Source organism: Caretta caretta, chromosome 9 (assembly GCF_965140235.1).
Source record: "Caretta caretta isolate rCarCar2 chromosome 9, rCarCar1.hap1, whole genome shotgun sequence".
In the NCBI taxonomy this organism is placed as follows: domain Eukaryota; kingdom Metazoa; phylum Chordata; order Testudines; family Cheloniidae; genus Caretta; species Caretta caretta.
Window position 1 is genome coordinate 11,984,044 of NC_134214.1, and position 20,123 is coordinate 12,004,166.

At 44.1% G+C, this 20,123-nt stretch overlaps 1 protein-coding gene across 1 annotated transcript in view; it reads left to right on the plus strand.

Annotated features, from left to right (window-relative positions):
* The window catches only part of ZMAT3 (zinc finger matrin-type 3), a 61,745-nt gene extending 44,406 nt beyond the window's left edge, over positions 1–17,339 (plus strand). Inside the window, exon 7 of the mRNA XM_048863001.2 lies at positions 16,883–17,339. Within this exon, the coding sequence (XP_048718958.1) occupies positions 16,883–16,892 (10 nt within the window). The 3' untranslated portion in view covers positions 16,893–17,339. The remainder of the gene's footprint in view (positions 1–16,882) is intronic.
* Positions 17,340–20,123: the final 2,784 nt, after the last annotated feature.

A 20,123-nucleotide genomic window follows, 5' to 3' on the forward strand; every position in this document is an offset into this window, starting at 1 on the left:
GCTAGCTGCCCTCCACCTGCAAAGCAGCCAGTCCTCCTCCCTCCTTGAGCTCCAGGGAGTGACTCACTTGCTCTGGCTTGAGGCTCTTCTTATATGGGCCTGACTAGCCCTGATTGGCTGCTCCTCGCAGCCCCTCTCCAATTGGCTGTCTCCTGCACAGCCTCCCTAGGGTCTTCTCCAATTGGCTGCCTGTTGCACAGCCTCCCTAGGGTCCAATTAACCCTTTATGGGCTAGTGTGTGGCAGATGCCCCATCACAGCCTAACTCAATGGGGTCCTGGCCCATGCCTTGGGCTCCTAAGTGCTACCACAATATACACAATAAATAATGATAATATATGTTTTAAAAGTAGCACTGGAATACAGTGTAGTAAACCAAAAGTGAATGAGTTTGGACTAAACTTTGCTCTTAATTGTAAACACACATATACATACACGTGTGAACATAAACATTACATATATATATATACATACACTCAGTTCCATACATGTGTAACCACAAAGATGTCAGTGGCCTGGAGCCTGTGTAACTGAAAGCAGAGTTTGGAACCATAGCAAAACCTACTGTCCTGCAAGATGAAAAAAAAGGAGTAAAATAATGCATTACTTTGACTGTTAGCTCTTCTGGGCTGGGACCATCTTTTACTTTGTGTATGTACAGCGTCTAGCCCTGTGTGGCCCTGCTCCTGACTGGGGCCCTTAGGTGTTCCTCGAACACAAAACATAAACAGCAGCAGCAGGTGATGGCCAAGGAAAAAGTAATCTTTTTGCTTTGTTAACATGAAGTTTTGGACTAGATTATTTACATTCCTTCAGTCATAGGCACCCAGCAAAGCTCCGGTACATTTGCAAAGGGGGAGTTCATTTTTTTCCAATACATTATTGTTGTTATTTCTTAAGCACGAACAGCATTACTCAGTAGATGACTTGGAGCCTGATCTGTTGCTAAGGCTCTGTGTTTGTCACAGCGGTCACAGAAGACACGGATTCCGTGACTTTCCGTGACCTCCATGACTTCTGCAGCTGCCCATGCAGATGGCCTGGGAGCCAACTGAGCAGCTCGGGCAGCCCCCGGGCCAGTTGCACCAGTCACTGCTGGGGCAATCTCGGGACCCTCCGGCCCCCCAGCAGCAGGAGTTTGGGTGTGGGGGGGGCTCAGGGCTGGGGGTTGGGTGCAGGGTGGTGCTTACCTGGGGGGGCTCCCCGGAAAGGCCACATGAACTCCCCTCCCTCAGCTCCTAGCTCCATGCACTGCCTCCACCTGCATGCACTGCCCCCGCAGCTCCCATTGGCCGCGGTTCCCAGCCAATGGGAGCTGCAGAACCGGGGCTTGGGGCGGAGCAGAGGCAGCACGTGGAGCTAGGAGCTGGAGGTCGCCGCTTCCCAGGACCCAGGTAGGGAGTTTGCTCCAGCCCTGCCATCCCCCCCCTGCAACACCCGCAGTGCCCCCTGGGCCACATGCCCCCCGAGAACCCATGCTCCCCCCGGCTGTTCCCAGTGCTCCCGACCACCCACGTCCCCCCTCCAGGCCATGGCCCCCATCGCCCATGGCGCCCCCCGGGCTGCCCCCCCCCCAAGTTTTAGTCAGGGGTATATGGTAAAAGTCACGGACAGGTCACGGGCCATGAATTTTTGTTTACTGCCCGTGACCAGTCCATGACTTTTACTAAAAATACCCGTGACTAAAACATCGCCTTATCTATCGCCCATGAAAGTCAATACGAGTTTCCCTTAATTAGTATTTGAATGACTCAGTCTCTTAACATTAATATCAATTAGGGGTAGAATGGAAAAATTCTTGTACTGCTATTCATTTTAATTCCTTGTTGTATTCCTTACTGAGGGTAGGCCCAAGCTGCAGAAGGAATGGGGATCCAAACTTCCCACAACTTTGGGGGTGCCAGGTTTTGGTCTGGGCCCGTCTCAAATGGTATGTCATATTTTTCTGTTGGGTTTGTCTTTTATTTTGACCGTGGAGGCCCTTTTAAAAACTGAGCACAACTGTGCGGCACTGGCTAAGCTAAGTGAACCAGCTGCCAGATACAGTTTAGTCACAGTCTCAGTCAAATGAATAACTTGAAAGCATCAGAAATATTGTTTAATCCACAGAAAGCAGGGAGGGACAGTTCAGAGCGCCTTCCTTCTTATTCCTTTAGGGTTCCATTGGCAACAGCTGTAGTGACCTTGGCAAGCCAGTCCCACTTGCCAAGATCTGGATCGGGGCCCAAAAATGAAGATGCGGAGGTTCTAAGGCCAACTGTGGCACATGGGAGTGAATGATAAGTGGCTCAGATGCCACAGCTTAGAAAACTACAAGCTGGTGCATAATAGTGTTGGATTTACTCTTTCACATGTACAGTGCATCAAAAATTGACGTACATACAGAGGCGGGGGGGCTAAAGAATTTAACCTGTGCAATGATTGATGTGTCATCATTACTCCATCAAATTATCTGACATGCAATACACATAAGAGTGCCATGCAGGTAACTGGTGCTGTGTTTGCTGTGCTGGATTACTGACTATGATTTTGACCTGATATTTGCAGTATTTTAGATTTTAAAAAAAACCAAAACGTACTTTGATGAAGTTAAAGCATTAAAGCCACCATGCTCCCTCCTGACTACACGAGAGGTTTGCTAAAGTTCAGATGATAGGCACATACTGATATTTGCCAGCAAGATGGACTAAAATAAAGCCTTGGCATGGAGTGCTGTTATAACCCCCTGGTGCCTCAGTGAGGAGGATCATCTAGGAAAGGGTTCTCAGACCTTTTTCATAGAGAGATTGTCTCACGGACACTTCCCCTCCCATTCATGAAAACACAGACTACCTGTTATCTATGATATTCATATGGCAACGTTCAATTACCATAGGAGTATCTGAGGGCACCTCACAATCTTTGAAGTGCATAACCTCACAACACCCTTGTGAGGTAGGAAAGTGCTGTTATCCCCAGGGGAAACTGAGGCACAGAGAACAAAGTGACTTGTCTAAGGTCACTCAACCAGGCTGTGGTGGACCAGGGAATTGAACTTAGGTCTCCCATGTCACGGCCCTAACCACTGCATCATCCTTCCTCTCATCTCATTTGCACTTACATAAGATCGCTGTGGCAAGTACTACCATTGCTTACATGGAAAATTATTCAGTACACATTTAGCTTCTTTTAATGTAGTTTAGTAGTTAGAGCAAAGATGACAGCCAGAAGTGCATTATCTGCTGTCTCTGCGTGGACCATTAGCAAGTGCTCTGGAGCCCTGAGTTTGGAACCTCTGGTCTGGTATATTACCATTAAATTTGAAACCTTGGAAATAAAAGTGGATTGGGGAGAGCTGTTCCGACATTTTGGAGGTGATGCTCAACCTCATTTACTAACTGCCAAATACTATGACAAAACCAAGGTTATGATGCTGTCAATGTCAAATCAATGTAAATGTAGAACAAGGGCATTTCCTCGTGCCATAAAAATATTACCTGCTCTATTATGACTTTTCATTAAATATTAGCAATATCTGACATTTGTATGAGGTGATTGCTTTATCCATTAAAAATTCTGGACAGTCCTGTGCAGCAAAAAGCCAGATGGCACTAGCAACCTTCAACCTGTCTTTGCTATTTCTGCACAAATGTGAGCTGAGGTCATTTTGATTTCAACATGCCTTTCATGTTACTATGCAAGACCTGTGGTACTGTACCAGATTTCTCATCCATACCTTGTAGCTGGATTTAATTTATCTAGATGAGCCAGAATGCAGCATTTTTTTCTTAGCTTTTAAGGTGATCTTTCACCACACTATTTTTAAAAGCATTAGTATCGTCCTAACTAAAATTGACCTTTTTGGATGTTGAGCTTTACACATCAGCTCTTTTACGGCAGCCACACCATAGCATACTTCAGAACTTCACCTCAGCATCTGAACTACAGATTTCAATTTATGTTACTCTCACACACCAAAGCTGATTCCCTAATAACTGAGCATTCTTAACTCTCTATTTCTTGAGGTAAAGAATGAAAAAGATTCTAAAATAAATGCATATATTGTACATAATGACAATTTGCAGTGCAGCAAATACAAAGAACAAATGAAAGTTCTTGTGATAAAAAGTAGACAGGTCCCACTCTTTGGCTGTTAATTCTTATTTCACACTTTTTTATCCGTTGACTTTTTCAATTTTCTGAGCAAAATGAGAAAATGAAATCTCTTTGCTTCATGCTCAGAAACAGAAGCAGTCTTACTTAGCAGAAAAGAGTTTTGTATCTAACCTTGTGTAATTCACACTGTCTGCCTCTCACAGGTATGGGGGGGAAACAGACACAGATCCTGAATGTGGTTTTCCAGATAATCAAAAGCTAAAATATGATAAACCAGTTGCATCAGAAAGTGGGGTGGAAAGTATCTGAAGGAGAAGTTGAAATAAGAGGCTCTTTGAAAATAAAATTATGATGTATCTTCTGACAAAAAATCATATTATAATGTTTTTGAGCTTGGAAAACTGAAAAATAGCTTAATTTAATAGCTTGGTACTTAGAGCCACTGAATGTGAATGAAGATTAATGCTCACTCATGTCGAAAAGAACTTGGTTTGCAGTTACATGTTACAGATATTTTAAATTAGCATATAGAGCATGCACAGTCAATTCATTTCCTCTGGGTTTGCCCACACTAGGAGTTAATTAATTTCCAATTAAATCAAGGTAGTTAACACATTTGTAAAGGCTAGTCTGTACACTTCACAATGTTAATTACATTGAGTTAACTAGGAATCAATTAATTTGAGGTAAAAAGGTCTAGTTTAGACACATCAGAAACACACCAAAGTATAGATACTCAGAAAAGTGACTATGTCTTTACTGAAAACATCTGCTCAATGTGCAGTGATGGTCAAAAAAGCTAACACAATGTTAGGAACCATTAGGAAAAGAATAGCTAATAAGACAGAAAACATCATTATGCTGTTAAATAAATCCATGGTACGTTCACAACTTGAATAGTGCATGCAGTTCTGGTTGCCCCATCTCCAAAAAGGATATATTAGAATTGGAAAAAGTACAGAGAAGGGCAACAAAATAATTAGGGGTATGGAACAGCTTCCATATGAAGAGAGATTAAGAAGAGTCGCACTGTTCATCTTAGAAAAGAGATGACTAAGGGACGATATGATAGAGGTCTATAAAATCATGAACAGTGTGGAGAAAATGAATAGGGAAGTGTTATTTACAGATTTAACACAAGAACCTGGGGTCACCCAGTGAAACTAATAAGCAGCAGGTTTAAAACAAACATAAGGAAATACTCCTTCACACAATGCATAGTCAACCCGTGGAACCTGTTGCCAGGGGATGTTGTGAAGGCCAAAACTATAACAGGGTTCAAAAAAGAATTAGATAAGTTCATGGAGCATAGGTCTATCAATGGCTGTTAGCCAGGATTATCAGAGATGCAACTCCATGCTCTTGGTGTCCTAAGCCTCTAACTGCCAGAAGCTGGGAGTGGGTGACAGGGGATGGATCACTTGAAATAGCTCCGTTATGTTCATTCCCTCTGAAGCATCTGGCATTGACCCTGTTGGAAGACAGGATACTGGGCTAGATGGACCATTGTTCTGACCCAGTATGGCTGTTCTTATGGGGAAAAAGAGTGCGGTTTGTACATGGAGGTAACTAACTTCACGTAAATTCCTGGTGGTGACAAGGCACAGGGAGATTTTACCTCTGTATAGATAGTCAGATCAAACCTGGGTGGGGGATGTAGGGTTGACCTTGGCCATGTCTACACTAGTGGGAATCCAGCAGCATAGCTACAGCATAACACTGTAGTGTAAGCGCTATCTCCCAACAGAAGGGGGTTTTCCATCGCTGTAAGAACACTACCTGAGTGACAGTAGCTAGGTGAACAGAAGCGTTCTTCTGTTGACCTAGCTGTTGACCTCGCTGTTAGGTTGGCAGCTACAGCATACATAATCTTCTGTAATAGGAATGGCTGTTCTTAAAGTTATTGGGTCAGATTCTCCCTTACCTTGCACAAAGTGCAGTCATTTCCACCTGTGTAAAATGCTTTGCAGTCAGAATGGTGGAGCTTTGCTTATATGTAAATGACACACACAAGTACCAGGCCCATTGAGAAGGAGAATCAGGCCCATTGTTTGGAAAGATTGTATACATTTGATACCCAGGCTGACGTTTTGCTTCTGTTCTGCAAAGTATTTCAACTCCTGCAGAAAGATCACAACCCCACTCTGCATTTCTTCTGTATTGTATGATGGCACATTCAGGTCTTTGAATGGAGCCATGTACCTTTATGGGACCACACCAATGATAATAATGATAATGTTCTGCAGGTCTATTCAGGAGTCAGGGCTTGGGGGCCTACTAGGTTCCTGTTATCTTATTGCTGAGAGCTTTAGTGAATAGAACAACAAAGCCACTAGCCTGCAGCTGTCTAGTGATAACTTGTGATCTGGTCAGTTCTTATATAAGCTAGTAATTGTGGTTGAGCTAGGTCAATACTTGAATGGAAAAGAGGCAGCCATAGAATCTTTTGTTTTCCACTCATATTCTCTCCTTGGTCCCACCATGGCAGGTGACTCACTCTCTTAAGCTGCATCCCCACTGCATTAGTAGCCTGAGTTTCAGGTGCTCTCAGGCTCCAACCACCCCTTCCCTGATGAGCTAGCTACCTCCAGCTTGCAGTCCTGTTACCCCTAACCTGACCCCGCACCACACCCCAGAGGTCACACTTGAGCTACGCATGTAGTGAAGACATACCTGTAGATCCTGACGAACATTGCAGATGGCAAGTCGCTAAGGGTGGAATGGTACCACCACTGTAGCGGGAGGTGTAATTTCCATCTTGGGTAGATGTACATCTGACAGCTTTGACTGAGCTAGTGTGCTAAAAACAGCAATTTGGGCGGCACCTCAGGCTAGCTGGCCTGAGTACAACCTACCCGGAACCTAGGTATGTATTCAGGGTGGCTAGCCCGAGCCACCGCCCACACCGCCCTGGCACTGCTATTGGTAGCAACTCGTTTGATCAAAACTAGTGTGCACCTGCCTACTTTAGCTGGAAATTACACTTCCAGCTGCAGCGTAGTCCTTAACATTAGTGCCTAGACACATTAGTGAGAGATGCCTTAGAAATCTTTGGGGCCTATGTTCTTAACAGAAGTGAAGCACAGAAGTCAGGAAATCTAAGTAGGTACTGTGGGATTATTGAACACTCTGCTTCTTTGGATTTACATTTAAATACTTTTGATCTTCAGTGAATAGGTGTCCTGGGCCGATATTGACAGAAGAACACTGAATTCAGAGAAACTGCAGCAGAAGCAAAACATAAAGGCCTGTTCTGCAGATAGAAAGCTGTTAGCTTTTAGGCTCCAACCATGGACCATATTTGAAATTGCTCATGTTTCCTGAGTTTGTGTGTACTGGCATATGGGGGGGAGGGGTGGGGTGGGGAGGGCTTTGGGTGGAGTACAATACGGGGTGCTGGCCCTCTCCAGTGCAGCAACCTGGAAGATCTCTGAGGAAGACCAAAGTTATGTCAACTACCTTTGGGAAACAGGTGCAAAAATGGTTTCAACCTGTCTCTGTAAAGATTAATTTCAGTGGTGTGATTTTTTTAAAAGTCTCTACATATCTGTAGAGGTCAGTATGTCTTAAGAAATAGAAACCACTGCCAAACTGAAAAGCCCGTGTACAAACATTTAAAATGGGTCTCTAATCAAGGTCAACAACGACAATGGGGCTACGCTGAAATTAATTAATCCCTCGGGGGGGTGTGGGGGGGAAGGTTTTAATCTGGGTATATATTTTACTAATTTTTGCACTCAGGATTTTGCAATGAACCCAAAAAGCATCTTTGGTTGAAATGTTTTTGGAAATAATTAAATGGACCAAATATTACGCACCTCCATTTGAATGTAGGTCTTTTTTTAATAAAGGAGATAATTTTAGCTCCCTGAACTTGAAAAGACTATTACAGAAGTACAAATGTCATTAATGCCGAGGGGGATAATGCTGGGCATCAAAAGAGAGTGGGAGAGGAAAGGGGCTTGGTTGAACCAGTCCTTCTGCTAAGCAATTTACATTCTGAAATGTGAGGGGAAACAGATGTACTTAAATGTTATTCTGCTTTTAAAATGTGTATCTTTTGGTCCTGCCAACAGACTAGTTTTCCACTTGACTATTCAGGAATTGGCCCCTAAGTCTATCATGAAATTAACCAAAGTACGGAAAGAGCACTGCTCCTACCTTGCATTAGTCACTGTCTTGACCTTATGCCCTCCCATATTCACTGCAGTATATATTTCAGCCAGTAAATTCTCTGTGTGCACTGTAGAATTCCAGAGTCAGTGGGGTCCCTGGTAAACAAGAGAAACAAAATTGGAATTCAAGCTGTGAGGAAACCTGTTTGGAGCTGCAGCTGTTTGTTTATTTAAAAGAAAACCCGCCTATTCAAGATGGACTGTGATTCCATATATCTTGACACCACGGGCTTTCACATCCTATTCCCCTTTCTTTGGCTATCTACCGAGCTTGGCTATCCAGCAAGAATGCAACAGGCTCATTTCTTGCTTTTGCTATTTTAATACCTTCCTTGCCCTTGCTTTGTTCCCCTGCACTTTTATCCACCAAAAATTATAACATCCTCAAATCTTACACCTCTGCTGTTACTCCCTTCTTTGGATCTCCTCACTGAGTTTCCATTGTCTTTTGCATTAAGTTCAAGCTTCTCATCTTCCCCTTCAAGGCGCTTCACAACTCTATAGGCACTGGTGACTGAATAGAAGGACATTGTGTTCACATATGGAACCTGCCACCCCTTCTAAATATTACTTGAACCATAACACCAGGAGGGATTGCAGGTGCTCAGTACCACACAGGCCCTTTCAGTCAGGAAAGCATAAGCTTTTCTCACTAAATTATATGGGTTTGGTTTGCCTTTTAGGCATGTGGATCACGATCCACTCCTCGTATTTAATAATGGATTCGTCCATTTCTACGTCCATTGCCAATGATGAAGGACACAGGGCTCTAATACAGAAGGATCATCAGTGATGTCAAAAGTTCTGCACTTTGCTTGCAGGCACAATCTAAACCATTATAAGACTGACTGAGAGTGCTTTGGGTATGTCTTCTGCAAAGTCTGCAGATAGCTTGGAGAGCTGTGGCTGCGTCTCTCCTTGAATCACTTCAATAGCACTGTCCCTATTTGAGTGAGGAAGCACCAAACGACTAATTAGTGATTAATGTGACCTCTCTGGCCCAGGAACCTAACTCCCATGGATTTCATATAGGCTTAAATAAGGATGGTCAAACCCTCAGCTGGTGTAAATCAGTGCAGTCCCATTGACTTCTGTGGGGTTGTGACAACTTGTCAGCCAAGGATCTAGCCCTAATATTTTCAAAGTGTTTTGAGACTCTTGGATGAAAAGTGCAGTGAAAGTGCAGAATGCTATTATATTGGCGCTCAGCCTCCAACACATGCAGTCCTGCCTCTTACATTAGGAATTAGGAACCCCACCTGAGCCGTTACAAAATACATTCTCTGCAGCCACACGAGGTCTCCACTTAACTGTGACAGCTGGTGGGCCTAGCGGGGACTTTGGATGAGCAAGTTCAGCATTTCTTCAAGTCCTACATGCTCCTCCACCCGGCTGGTTTAAGGAGATGCACCAGTGCTTTTCCTAGCACCAGCCCCTGTCTGCAAGACAGGGCTAATGAAGTTCCTCTCTAAGGTCCCTGGGTGAAATGGGTGGCAATGAGATTGGGCTAGTCATTGAAAGGGATCTAAACATTTGTCAGACGCTGCCAGCAGTAGGAGCAAGGGGATGGAGTGCCCAGGTACCCTTAGTGTTTGCTTGTAATAGCCAGCCCCTCAGTTTTCAAACACCCTGGTCTTCATTAAATATTTACTCCCCTCAGTTTGCTGCAGGGCGAATTAGAGTAGATCTGAAAGCGCTTTACTGGATGGGAAGGTGCAGTGTGTGCAATTCCTGAAAGGCAAATTCTCCTCCACCAAAGCAGCCTCACACCCTTCAGGTTGAGCATAAGCTTTCATGAGCTACAGCTCACTCCACTGCATGCATCTGATGAAGTGAGCTGTAGCTCACGAAAGCTTATGCTCAAATAAATTTGTTAGTCTCGAAGGTGCCACAAGTCCTCCTTTTCTTTTTGCGGATACAGACTAACAGGGCTGCTACTCTGAAACCCGTCAGGTTGGGGACCCCCCTGTTGGGGCAGGGGGAGCAGGCCTGGTGTTCTCCTCTAGCCACAAGAGGGAAATCTCCCCAAATCACATTAGGTTATGTGCACCAAGGAGCATTGTTCCGGGGAGCCACCCATTTAAGCAGAGTGCCGGGGCAGACAGAGGCAGGGGAATCTCTAGCAGTCGGCACACACTTCTATGGAGCAGGGGGACTCAGAGTCAGTGTGGAAGCACAGGGCCTTTGTTCAGAGAGCCTCGAGCTTCAGGCAGATCCCCTGAGATTCAACCATTCTCAGAAAGGCAGTATGGCTCAGGTGCTAGGGCACTTGCTGAATCTGTGCTGAGCTCCGTTGCTGTGTGACCCTGGGCAAGTCACTCTGAGTATCTACATAGCAGCTGGGAAGTGTGATTCCCAGCTTTGGTAGATGTACACAGGCTAGCTCTGCTTGAGCTGGCATGCTACAGACAGCAGTGCGCCCACAGCCTGAACACAATGCTACCCAACCCCCTGGGTACGTACTTGGGCGGCCAGCCTGTGCCACTGTGGCCACGCTGCTGATTTTAGGTGATGGCTTGAGCAGAGCTGGGAAATGTCTGTTGTGTAGAGGTACCCTCTGGGCCTCTGATTCCCCTCCCACCTACTCTGTCTTGTTTATTTGGATTGTAAGTTCTTTTGGTCTCTGGCTATTTGTTTGTAAGTGCCTACTATGCTGGGCCTGTGCAGGCCTAATTAATCAATGTGCACTTGGCGCACTTGCACAGAGCCCCCATCTCAGGGGAGCCCCGGCCACAGCAGGAACAGCCTCCTCCTCCCCCAGACCCCCATCCATGGCCAGGAAGGGGGTCAGATGGGGTGTGGCAGAGGGAGGGCCTGCTTGCATTCTGTAGCAAGGGCCAGTGGGCTGGAGTGGGGAGCCAGGCCAGCCCCACAGGATAGGAGTCATTAAGAGGTGAGCGTAGGGAAGGCTCGCTCTCCAACAACACCCCGTCCTGGGGTCTCCCACCCCACGGGAACAGGACCTGATGCTCTCACTACTTTTTATAGAACCTTTAAAAAAAATTCCTTGCCCTTGCACGTACACACACAGCCACACATTTTACCTTGTAATTAAAGCCTCTTATCACGCCCAGCACCACTTTAAAAATAGTCCTCAATCCTCCACAGACCACAGAGAAGCAATAACCCTGCTTACACAACATTGGATGTCCTGCTTCTGAAACCCAAGTGGAGGGGCCTCACATGAAAAGAGAAAAGAAAAGGAGTCTGAAGAGAAAGGGGTGGGGGTGGGGGAAGGGACTGAGAGTGAGAAAAATGAAAAGGAAAAAACAAACAAACAACGTAAACATCCCCCCAAAACTCCATTTGGATCCTTTTACCCTCACCCAGCATTTAAGCTGGCTGTGGGTGGGAAGATACTCACAGCACAAGGGGAAAAGGAAGTGTGGAGATAAAGAAGCACAGACAGTCAGTGTGAATGGGGAACAAAAATCTCATTTAGATTCCTAGTAGTAACCCATTTCAAAGAGCTAGAAAAGAGAAAGCAGCATCTCCCATATCCGCAGGAGGAGGAAACCCTTGCATCCGTTAGGAAGAGACAGCTGATATTTTTCAAAAGCTCCTTTCTGGAAGGCCATGAAAGGGAGCAGGAGACCCTGCAACTGACATCCTGAGATACCCTTTTTAGCAAGGGGAAAAAAAAAAGCTGCTCTGAAAGAGGAAACAAGGCTGGATACAGTCAGAGGAGAAACTTGCCTTCTGTATTGTATTCCCCCAGTCTCTCTCCCTCCCTGATGGAACTAAGTGTTCCTCTCAGTGCTGGTGTGAACAGTGTCTGCCCATTCTCAGTGGCTGATAAGCATCAGCATTCTTTATGTTGAGTAAGAATAATGCTGTGGTTAGAAATCCCAGTCCAAGCAGGTGATTAAGGAATAGAGATGGGCATTTATTTCTTCACTCTCCAATTCATTCTGCTTGACAATATAATAAGGGAAAGGTCACCCCAGATTACCGCATGGCACAGAAGAACTGTGCTTCAGGAAGGACTGTTTCTCCACCACCAAAACAAAATTCCCCCTCCAGCCCTTTCTGTGTTACACACAGTAAACACCACAGAAATTACATGCACAGCTGTTTCAGGGCCAATTAGTCATGTGAGCTTTGAAACATCAATATTCCTTCCCTGGTTATCAACACTGTAATTATTGCTTGTCAGGTTTTTATGTTCTTCTTAAAATAAGCATCCAGGCGCTCAAAGTAACCCCTGCAGAACCTACTGGTGCAACAGCACACAAACAGCCCATGGAAGAGGGAAGGATTGCAATCCCCATTTTGCGAACGGGGAGATAGAAGAGCAGAGGAGTTAAGTGGTTTGCCCAGGATCACAGGGGTTATGGGTGTCAAGGCTGGGATTAAAACTCAGCAGTTCTTGACACTCAGTACTGTGCTCAAATTAGTGAGCTTCTTGCCCTCCCTGGTGTATGTCAGACCAAGGGTTGGCTGTAGGACTTTATGGGTGTAATGTGTTTCAGTGATGTCTGCCTTCACTTGATAGATTTCATAGCATTTCAAGTGGAACTGGGTCCAAAGCTTTCATTCAGAATGTGCCCCAGTGCAAAATGGCTTTTGCATCAAAATGGAAACTTCCATGGGAAATGTCCAGTTTTGAGAAAGTTTGTCTTGTTTTTCCATCAAATATTTTCAGGAAAACTTCATTTTTGCCTGACTAGCCATACTTTTTTGATTTTTGGTTGCTGAAAACAAAGAGTTTTTTGTTTTTTTTTGACAAAAACTTGAAATATTTTACAGAAAAGTAACAGTGAAAATGAATTGTTGTTCTGTGTTCTTTCACAATTAAAATCCTTTCCCAATCAGCTGTGAACCTGCATCCATGTCAAGTACTGGCCAACACTTGTTGTATGGAATTGAACATAGTACACTATGTGTTTTTGGTATGGACAGGGGCTACCAGGGCTTTACACAGCTCATTTCTAACAATTTTGCTGGGAGCTGCTTTTGAAGCCAAATCTCTGACAGAGAGAACTTGAACGGGGCACCATCTCCTTACCCATAGAGTGGCTCATAGGCATCCATAGAGCAGTACTGGGTAATCTTCTCCACTGTGCCCATCTGGATGAGTTCTGGCTTGTAACTAGGAATGCTGGGGTAGCTAATTCAGTGTTTATACCCATTCACCAATGATCTCAGAGAGTTTCATCACTTACCCTTTGGATGCCCTGAGCCAGTGTCCTTCCCTGGGTGTGTGGCTTGTTCATATGTCTTGTGGAGGGAGATCATCTAGCTGGCTCTGACTCCTTCTTACAGCCTTTGGGGTGCCCAGAAAGTGGGACCCCTTCTCCCCAGTTCAGGAGAAGTTCTTTGGGGGCAGGTAGCCTACTTGCTGCCCTTCCCCACCCCTCGGTCCATTCAGTATTAATGGAACGCAAAAGGTTCCACGCAGACCTACTGTTGCTCTTTCACTGTTGGTAACCTCATACTGTGGCCTTCTGCATCCCAGAATAGGAATCACCCTTTCTGCCCCCACCAAGAATCTCCTTTATTTGTATGGTCCCCATTACTGCAGCATTTGAGCATCTCACAAATCTTTATCCCTACAATACCCATCAGAGGCAGGGAAATGCTATTATTCTCAATGTACAAGTAGGAAACAGAAGCACTGAGAAACTAAGTGACTTGCCCAAGGTCACGCAGGAAGTTTGAGGCAGAGCAGGGGATGGAACCTTGGTTTCCCAATTCTCAGGCTAGCATCCTAACCACAGGACTGTCCTTCCTCTTGGGCACCCTAGCTGGGCATATCTGACAAACCTTTTCTGAATCTTGGGTTTCTAATGAAACTTGTCTGGTTTTGTGCTTTGTTGCAAAACTATCATCCGTGGGTTATCCTGGGTTAGTCACCTAGGCTACCAGACCAGATGGTGCTGAGATGATGTTCAGCCATCTCCAGATCTGATTTGGAAACCTAAAGGTTAAAATCTCTCTCTCCTTACAAATTCCTGAGCAAACAAGCTCTCCAGGAAACAATTTATGATCTTTAACATGAAGGAAGGAAACAAATGATGTCACAGACGAATTTGGAAGTTCTACAGATGACAGACAAATCTAGACCACGATGTACTGCAGCATCTCCTAAGTTCTTTCCTAGACAGAGAAGTAGAACTGGTTGAAAAATTTCAAAATGTTTTGACAAAGAAATGGGACAGATTGTTCACATATGTTCCCATTTTCCAGCCAGCTGTACGGAGAAGCCAGGTTTGAGGGCTTTCATGGTGCAAAAGCTGGATGGATGTTTAGCTGAAGACAAAACCTGGATAGTTAACAATGTTCCACTAGCATTTAATTCTGTTCCCATTTAAAACAGTCATAGTTTTGCTATGGAGTTAAATAAGGGGCGAGGCAGCTCTTCAGTGTCACCATGACAAGGCAGCATGTTCTGGATGAATCAGTACAGAACTGATTCTGTGAGCCAGGATCTCATGTGTTGTAATGGCATCACCTCTCTACATCTAAGTTTCTTCAGTTGTAAGATGGGGGAAGAATAACAATTACCTTTCACTCAAGAGTGTTGTGAAGTGGTTTTTTACAGTTCTTTAGTGAGGCTTGGTATTATTAAAGAAGCCAACAGTCTTTGACAGTGAGTTAGTATGCTACCTTTTTACCACTAAAGGCCTGGGTTTAAGTTACAAATGGAAATGAATTTGGTAGTCTCTTCAGATTGACTCCCATATCTCTTCCTGTGGTGAAGAGAGACCCCAGGCTGCAGCGGGTCAAGACCGAGGTACATTGGCACAGCTATGTCTGGGAAGCTTGTCCAGCTCCCACCCAGCAGTGGTTCTGTCTCCACTCATTTATTAGGGCTTTGCATTCATGAGCACTAAATTCACCCATGATGGTTTGTTAAATTAATGAACACAGAAGCTGATGCAGAGTTCCTGCATGCTCATTTGCTACGAGGGACAAATTTTAGCTCCTTGCTCTCCTCAGTGGTTTGAGCATTGGCCTGCTAAACCCAGGGTTGTGAGTTCAATCCTTGAGGGGGCCATTTAGGGATCTGGGGCAAAAATTGGGGATTGGTCCTGCTTTGAGCAGGGGGTTGGACTAGATGACCTCCTGAGGTCCCTTCCAACCCTGATATTCTATGATTCTATGATTCTATGATTCTTTCCTTCTCAGTGACCTTAGTAGGTTCACATTTTACACCTCAATCAGCTTCCCTGTTTGCTATGCAGCTTTTCGTTTGGAAACCAAAAATGATACAACACACTGCAGTTAATGCTAATGACGTGCGATCTTGTTTTTCTCATTACTCTCTATTGCTGCTTAATGACCTAAACATCTTGAGCACTTTTGATAAGTTGGCTGAGGTGTATTGATTTAATTTCTCGAGTTTCTTTTGTGAAGGGCTCTTACTGATGAGCACTGACGCAAGTAATTTGCAGCTTTTGGTGCCTGCGATGCACCGCAGCAGAACGGGGAACAAGATAAAGAACATTTCACCTGGAAGAAGTTCTGCTTCATGAACACTGCTGAGATTTCTGAATAGATCGGTAGTGCCCATTGCTTTAGCATCTGGGATAAATGTCAATATAAAGCTATGCAGAAAGATGACGGAGTGCTTTGGGTTAGCCAAAGGAATACCTGTAAAGATGAACTTTGCACCACACTCTGGCTCAGATGGGCCCCCTGAGGAAGCAGGTTCCACAGTTAGGGACCCTGCAGCAGGAACGCTCTGCTTCCAGCCTCATAACAACACTGCATGAGATTTTGTATCTCTTCTTTCCAATAAGTAGTATCTTTCTAGGGTTTGATCTAGATGTAAATGAGCTAAAAAGTGCATCAAAACTAAATCTTTCCCTTTTACTCTCTCTCTGCCTTTGCACTTAGGGTTGCCAACCCACCAGGATTATCCTGGAGTCTCCAGGAATTAAAGATTAATCTTTAATTAAAGATTATGTCATGAGATGAAACCTCCAGGAACACGTCCAACCAAGCTTGGCAACCCTATTTTGCACTCTGAAATTTTAAAAATTATTGCCCCCGCCCCAGGATATTCACTGCTCACCTCCTTGTCTCAGGCTTTGAGTCAGAAGACATTGGAAGAGCAGCTTCTGCCTGGGACTATGTAGGAACAGGATTTTATAACTGTACTATAAGAATAGAGGTACTAACGTGCGTCTTGATTTCATTTTACCAGCCACCCTTTTTGAATAGCAGCCACCCTTTTTGAATAGGACCCTCTGGGACATTGGTAGGAATGCATCTGACAGACTGCCAGTGTCTGTACTGATGTTAAGGCATGGACAGACCAGAACAATCCTTATGACTGATTATGGTCACCCTTTTGTTTTAGGATAAGTTATAATGTCTACTGCATCCGATGAAGTGAGCTGTAGCTCACGAAAGCTCATGCTCAAATAAATTTGTTAGTCTCTAAGGTGCCACAAGTACTCCTTTTCTTTTTGCGAATACAGACTAACACGGCTGTTACTCTGAAACCTGAAATGTCTACTATGGTTTCCTTTATGTATTACAAATTAGGCACTCTAGTAAAATATACATTTCTTTGTTTTAAGGTTTAGTAAGTAAAAGACAGGATGTTGTATTGTGTCTATGTTAAGGAGATTCAAAATAAACTGACACTTTGTATTCTCAAAGGTCTCTGTAAAAAGACTGTTTGTGTGAATGAAGAAGGTATGCATCAGGAAAAGACAAGGTGTGAAGGCCATTGTTACAGCCAGATGGTCAAGAAAAAAGGAGTAAAGAGACTTAACGACACCAGAAAATCATCAACGCACATCCATAATGAAGGAAGGGCAAATTGACGACCCTGAGGTGAAGGCTGGCACCCCTAAAGACAGAACAACTGATTAAATCAGAACCAGGACAGGATAACCCTCTCGGAGGTGTATTGGAATGTTTACATCAAAAGATACACCAATTAAGAAGTAACCAGTTACAACCTGACACAGCAAAATCCATAGTCTTCAATGGAGAAAAAAGACTATAAGAACAGGGTGCTTGGCCATGGGACTTTGGGTTCGTTTTGCCACACTCCAGGAGCATCGGATCGCGACTGACAGAGCCCTGCTCCCCTCTGCGACCAATCTGGCTGGTTACTATATTGATCCAGACTCTGGACTGGTAACTATAAACATCAACTGGCAGGACTGTGTGCATGGTGTGCGTGTGAGATTGAAAAGCATATGCTAACTGTTGTATTCTCCATAAATGTGGCGTGCTGCCTTCTTCCCTATAAAGATCCCGTGTGCTTGTTATAAGTATAACAACTAGGTTGGCATAACTTTTGTCTGATCGGCTGGATGGAGGCTCCCTTTACTTAGTTCTGCCTCAATTGCAGTAACGTGCTGGATACCCATGCGCTGAGTCCAGACACCTGCTGGAGAATGCTGCTAATGACTGGGATTGGTTAATTCCAGTGTAATATCTAGTTGCTGGTTAGCAGATGCAGCAGCCCTAACAACTCAACCATTTTTTGAAACTGTTTCTCTCATACTGAAGTGTCCATGAAACAGTCATGACCAAATCTGCAAATTGGCTTTGGCCCAGCCTCTATTTGGCTTTAATATTCAGCCATGCTATTTTGGTCTTCCCCCCAAAAAGACAGATTTTTGTTTATGTGGCAATAACATATCTGTGAGACCAAATGGGTACTTAGAGAGCTCACTACCTAAGCTGAGCACTGAAATACCATTTGCACTGCACTGCAGTTCACATTCTGGGACACTCATAAAACATGACTGCCCAAAGTTGCATAGGCAAGTTGGCACATACTTTTGAGGTCACACATTTAGAGGCTGCTTTTGGAAATTAGCCCCTGTACAAGTGATTTGTGTCTCCTTCTTTGGTCAGGTGTGGTCACTGCCTCACTTTTCCCTTTTCTGTATAGGTTAATTTAGCCCTCTTTCCCCTTTTCTGTATAGGTTAATTTAGCCCTCTGGCCAAAACAAGTCAACTCTTGCTCTTCCAGGGAAACAAAAATCCAGTGTCATTCACCAAAACCCTCAGTCCAGAGCTCACAAGCAGTCCTTTACCCCCTAGACTTCAACTCCTGTTGAGACCCACAAGCAACTCTAGGTCTCCCCCTCAATCTCTGACTTTCAAGCCCAAAACATCACCTTTGGGTACTTCCTATATGTCTCCTTCCAGACACTTCTAAACCCCCATTCTGAGCCCTTTGCTTGGATTAACTTTATTCCCTTCAAGTTTCCCACTGTTTCTGAGGAAAGGCTGCTCTTAATATTCCCCCAGCAACCTTCCCAGAATGCTTTGCTTTGTCTGTAAATTCAAGGGTCCCTCCAAGTTGCAACTCCTACATCCCATTATTCTGGGCAGAAACCAGTAACAGTAATGTGCTATACCCGGATGAACTCTTATAGGGCCAGTACATTCTTAGAGCCCTTAAATGTTGCATCAAAAGCCAATTAAAAAAACAGCTACAGGCATTTCTTAAACCTTGATTTGAAGATTTCACATGAAAATATTAAATGATCCTGCTCCACAGGACAAGTCCACGCACTGGACAGGGTGAGTAGGTATCCCCTAATGCCTACATATTATGCTACAGAATTAAAAAAAATATTATTTAAAAGAATGAAGTCTCTAGCCCTTATTGGTGCACAGATAACTTTAAAGAAAGTGAACCAAATGTAAATCAATGCAGTGACGGCTGTCTGCATCTGCAGGGAGACCAAAACTGTCGCTCTGAGCAGAACTGGTTGAAACTCAGAATTTCTGTTCTGTGGGAAATTCTGTCATTTTGAAATTTACCACCAAATGAAATTTCATTTCAGGTCAATTGAAACTCTGTTTCCATTACACTGAAATGTTTCATTCCAATTTTTACAATTTACACATTTTATCACATACGTTTCAAAATGAATAATTTCAAAACAAGAAATTGAAATGGTCCCATCTGATTCAAAAGGTCAAAACAAAACATTACCCTTATCAAAACACTTTTTTTCCCCATTTGTTTTTCAAAATGAAATTTCCTCAAAATTGACACATCCTTGTGGAAAATTTTGATTTTGATGATGTGGCATTTTCTGATGGAGTAACATTCCCTTGAAAAACTTTTTGACCAGCTCTAGCTCTGAGAGACACGTAAAATGCTCTCATTCATTTTAAGTAGTGGGCAAACTCTGAAGCTTAATAACGATCCCATGTACGCTAACATTGCGAACAACTGACATGCCGCTCAAAGCACATATGAAAAAAGGAGGGGCATCAAAGTTGTAAAGATCTGCTCAATCTTTGATATCATGAGCAGGAGGAGCTTGGGACAGTACCACCATTTGCCCCACCGCAGACAAGTCCTGGCCCCTAAACGAGTCTCAGTTATGTAGTATTATAAAACTAATTCCCTGGGCCTGAACAACCTTTAAAATGCAATAATAAAACATAAACAGAAAACCATTTCCTCTTCCAGTGCCAAAGCACTGCTCAGAAATACTAGATGGGTGTAAAGCTGTTTTTCTGCAGTCAGGCATGCAGTATCTCTGTAGTTATAAATATTCAGGGGTTTTATTTAATCCAGTATAACAACACTCCAGAACTGCACCGGCACAAGTCTACTCTTGTTAATAGCATTAACCTGAAAGTTCCCTTCTGTTTGACTTCACTAAGAGAGCAGCATAGCAGTCAATTATCTCTGAAGGCACAGGTGTGACTGAAGCTTAGGTCATTAATAAAATGAGTTGGCTGATCAACTATGGACCGTTATCCTAATCGGAAATCCAGAATCCAACCTGGCAGAGCTAGCGCCCTTAGCTGCCTGCATGTGCTTTGGAGGCACCCTAGGATAGCAGGGATACTACCAGGCAGGGTTATTGTTGGAGTTTGTTAAGTACTGGGAAGGGTGGAGGCAAACTCATTT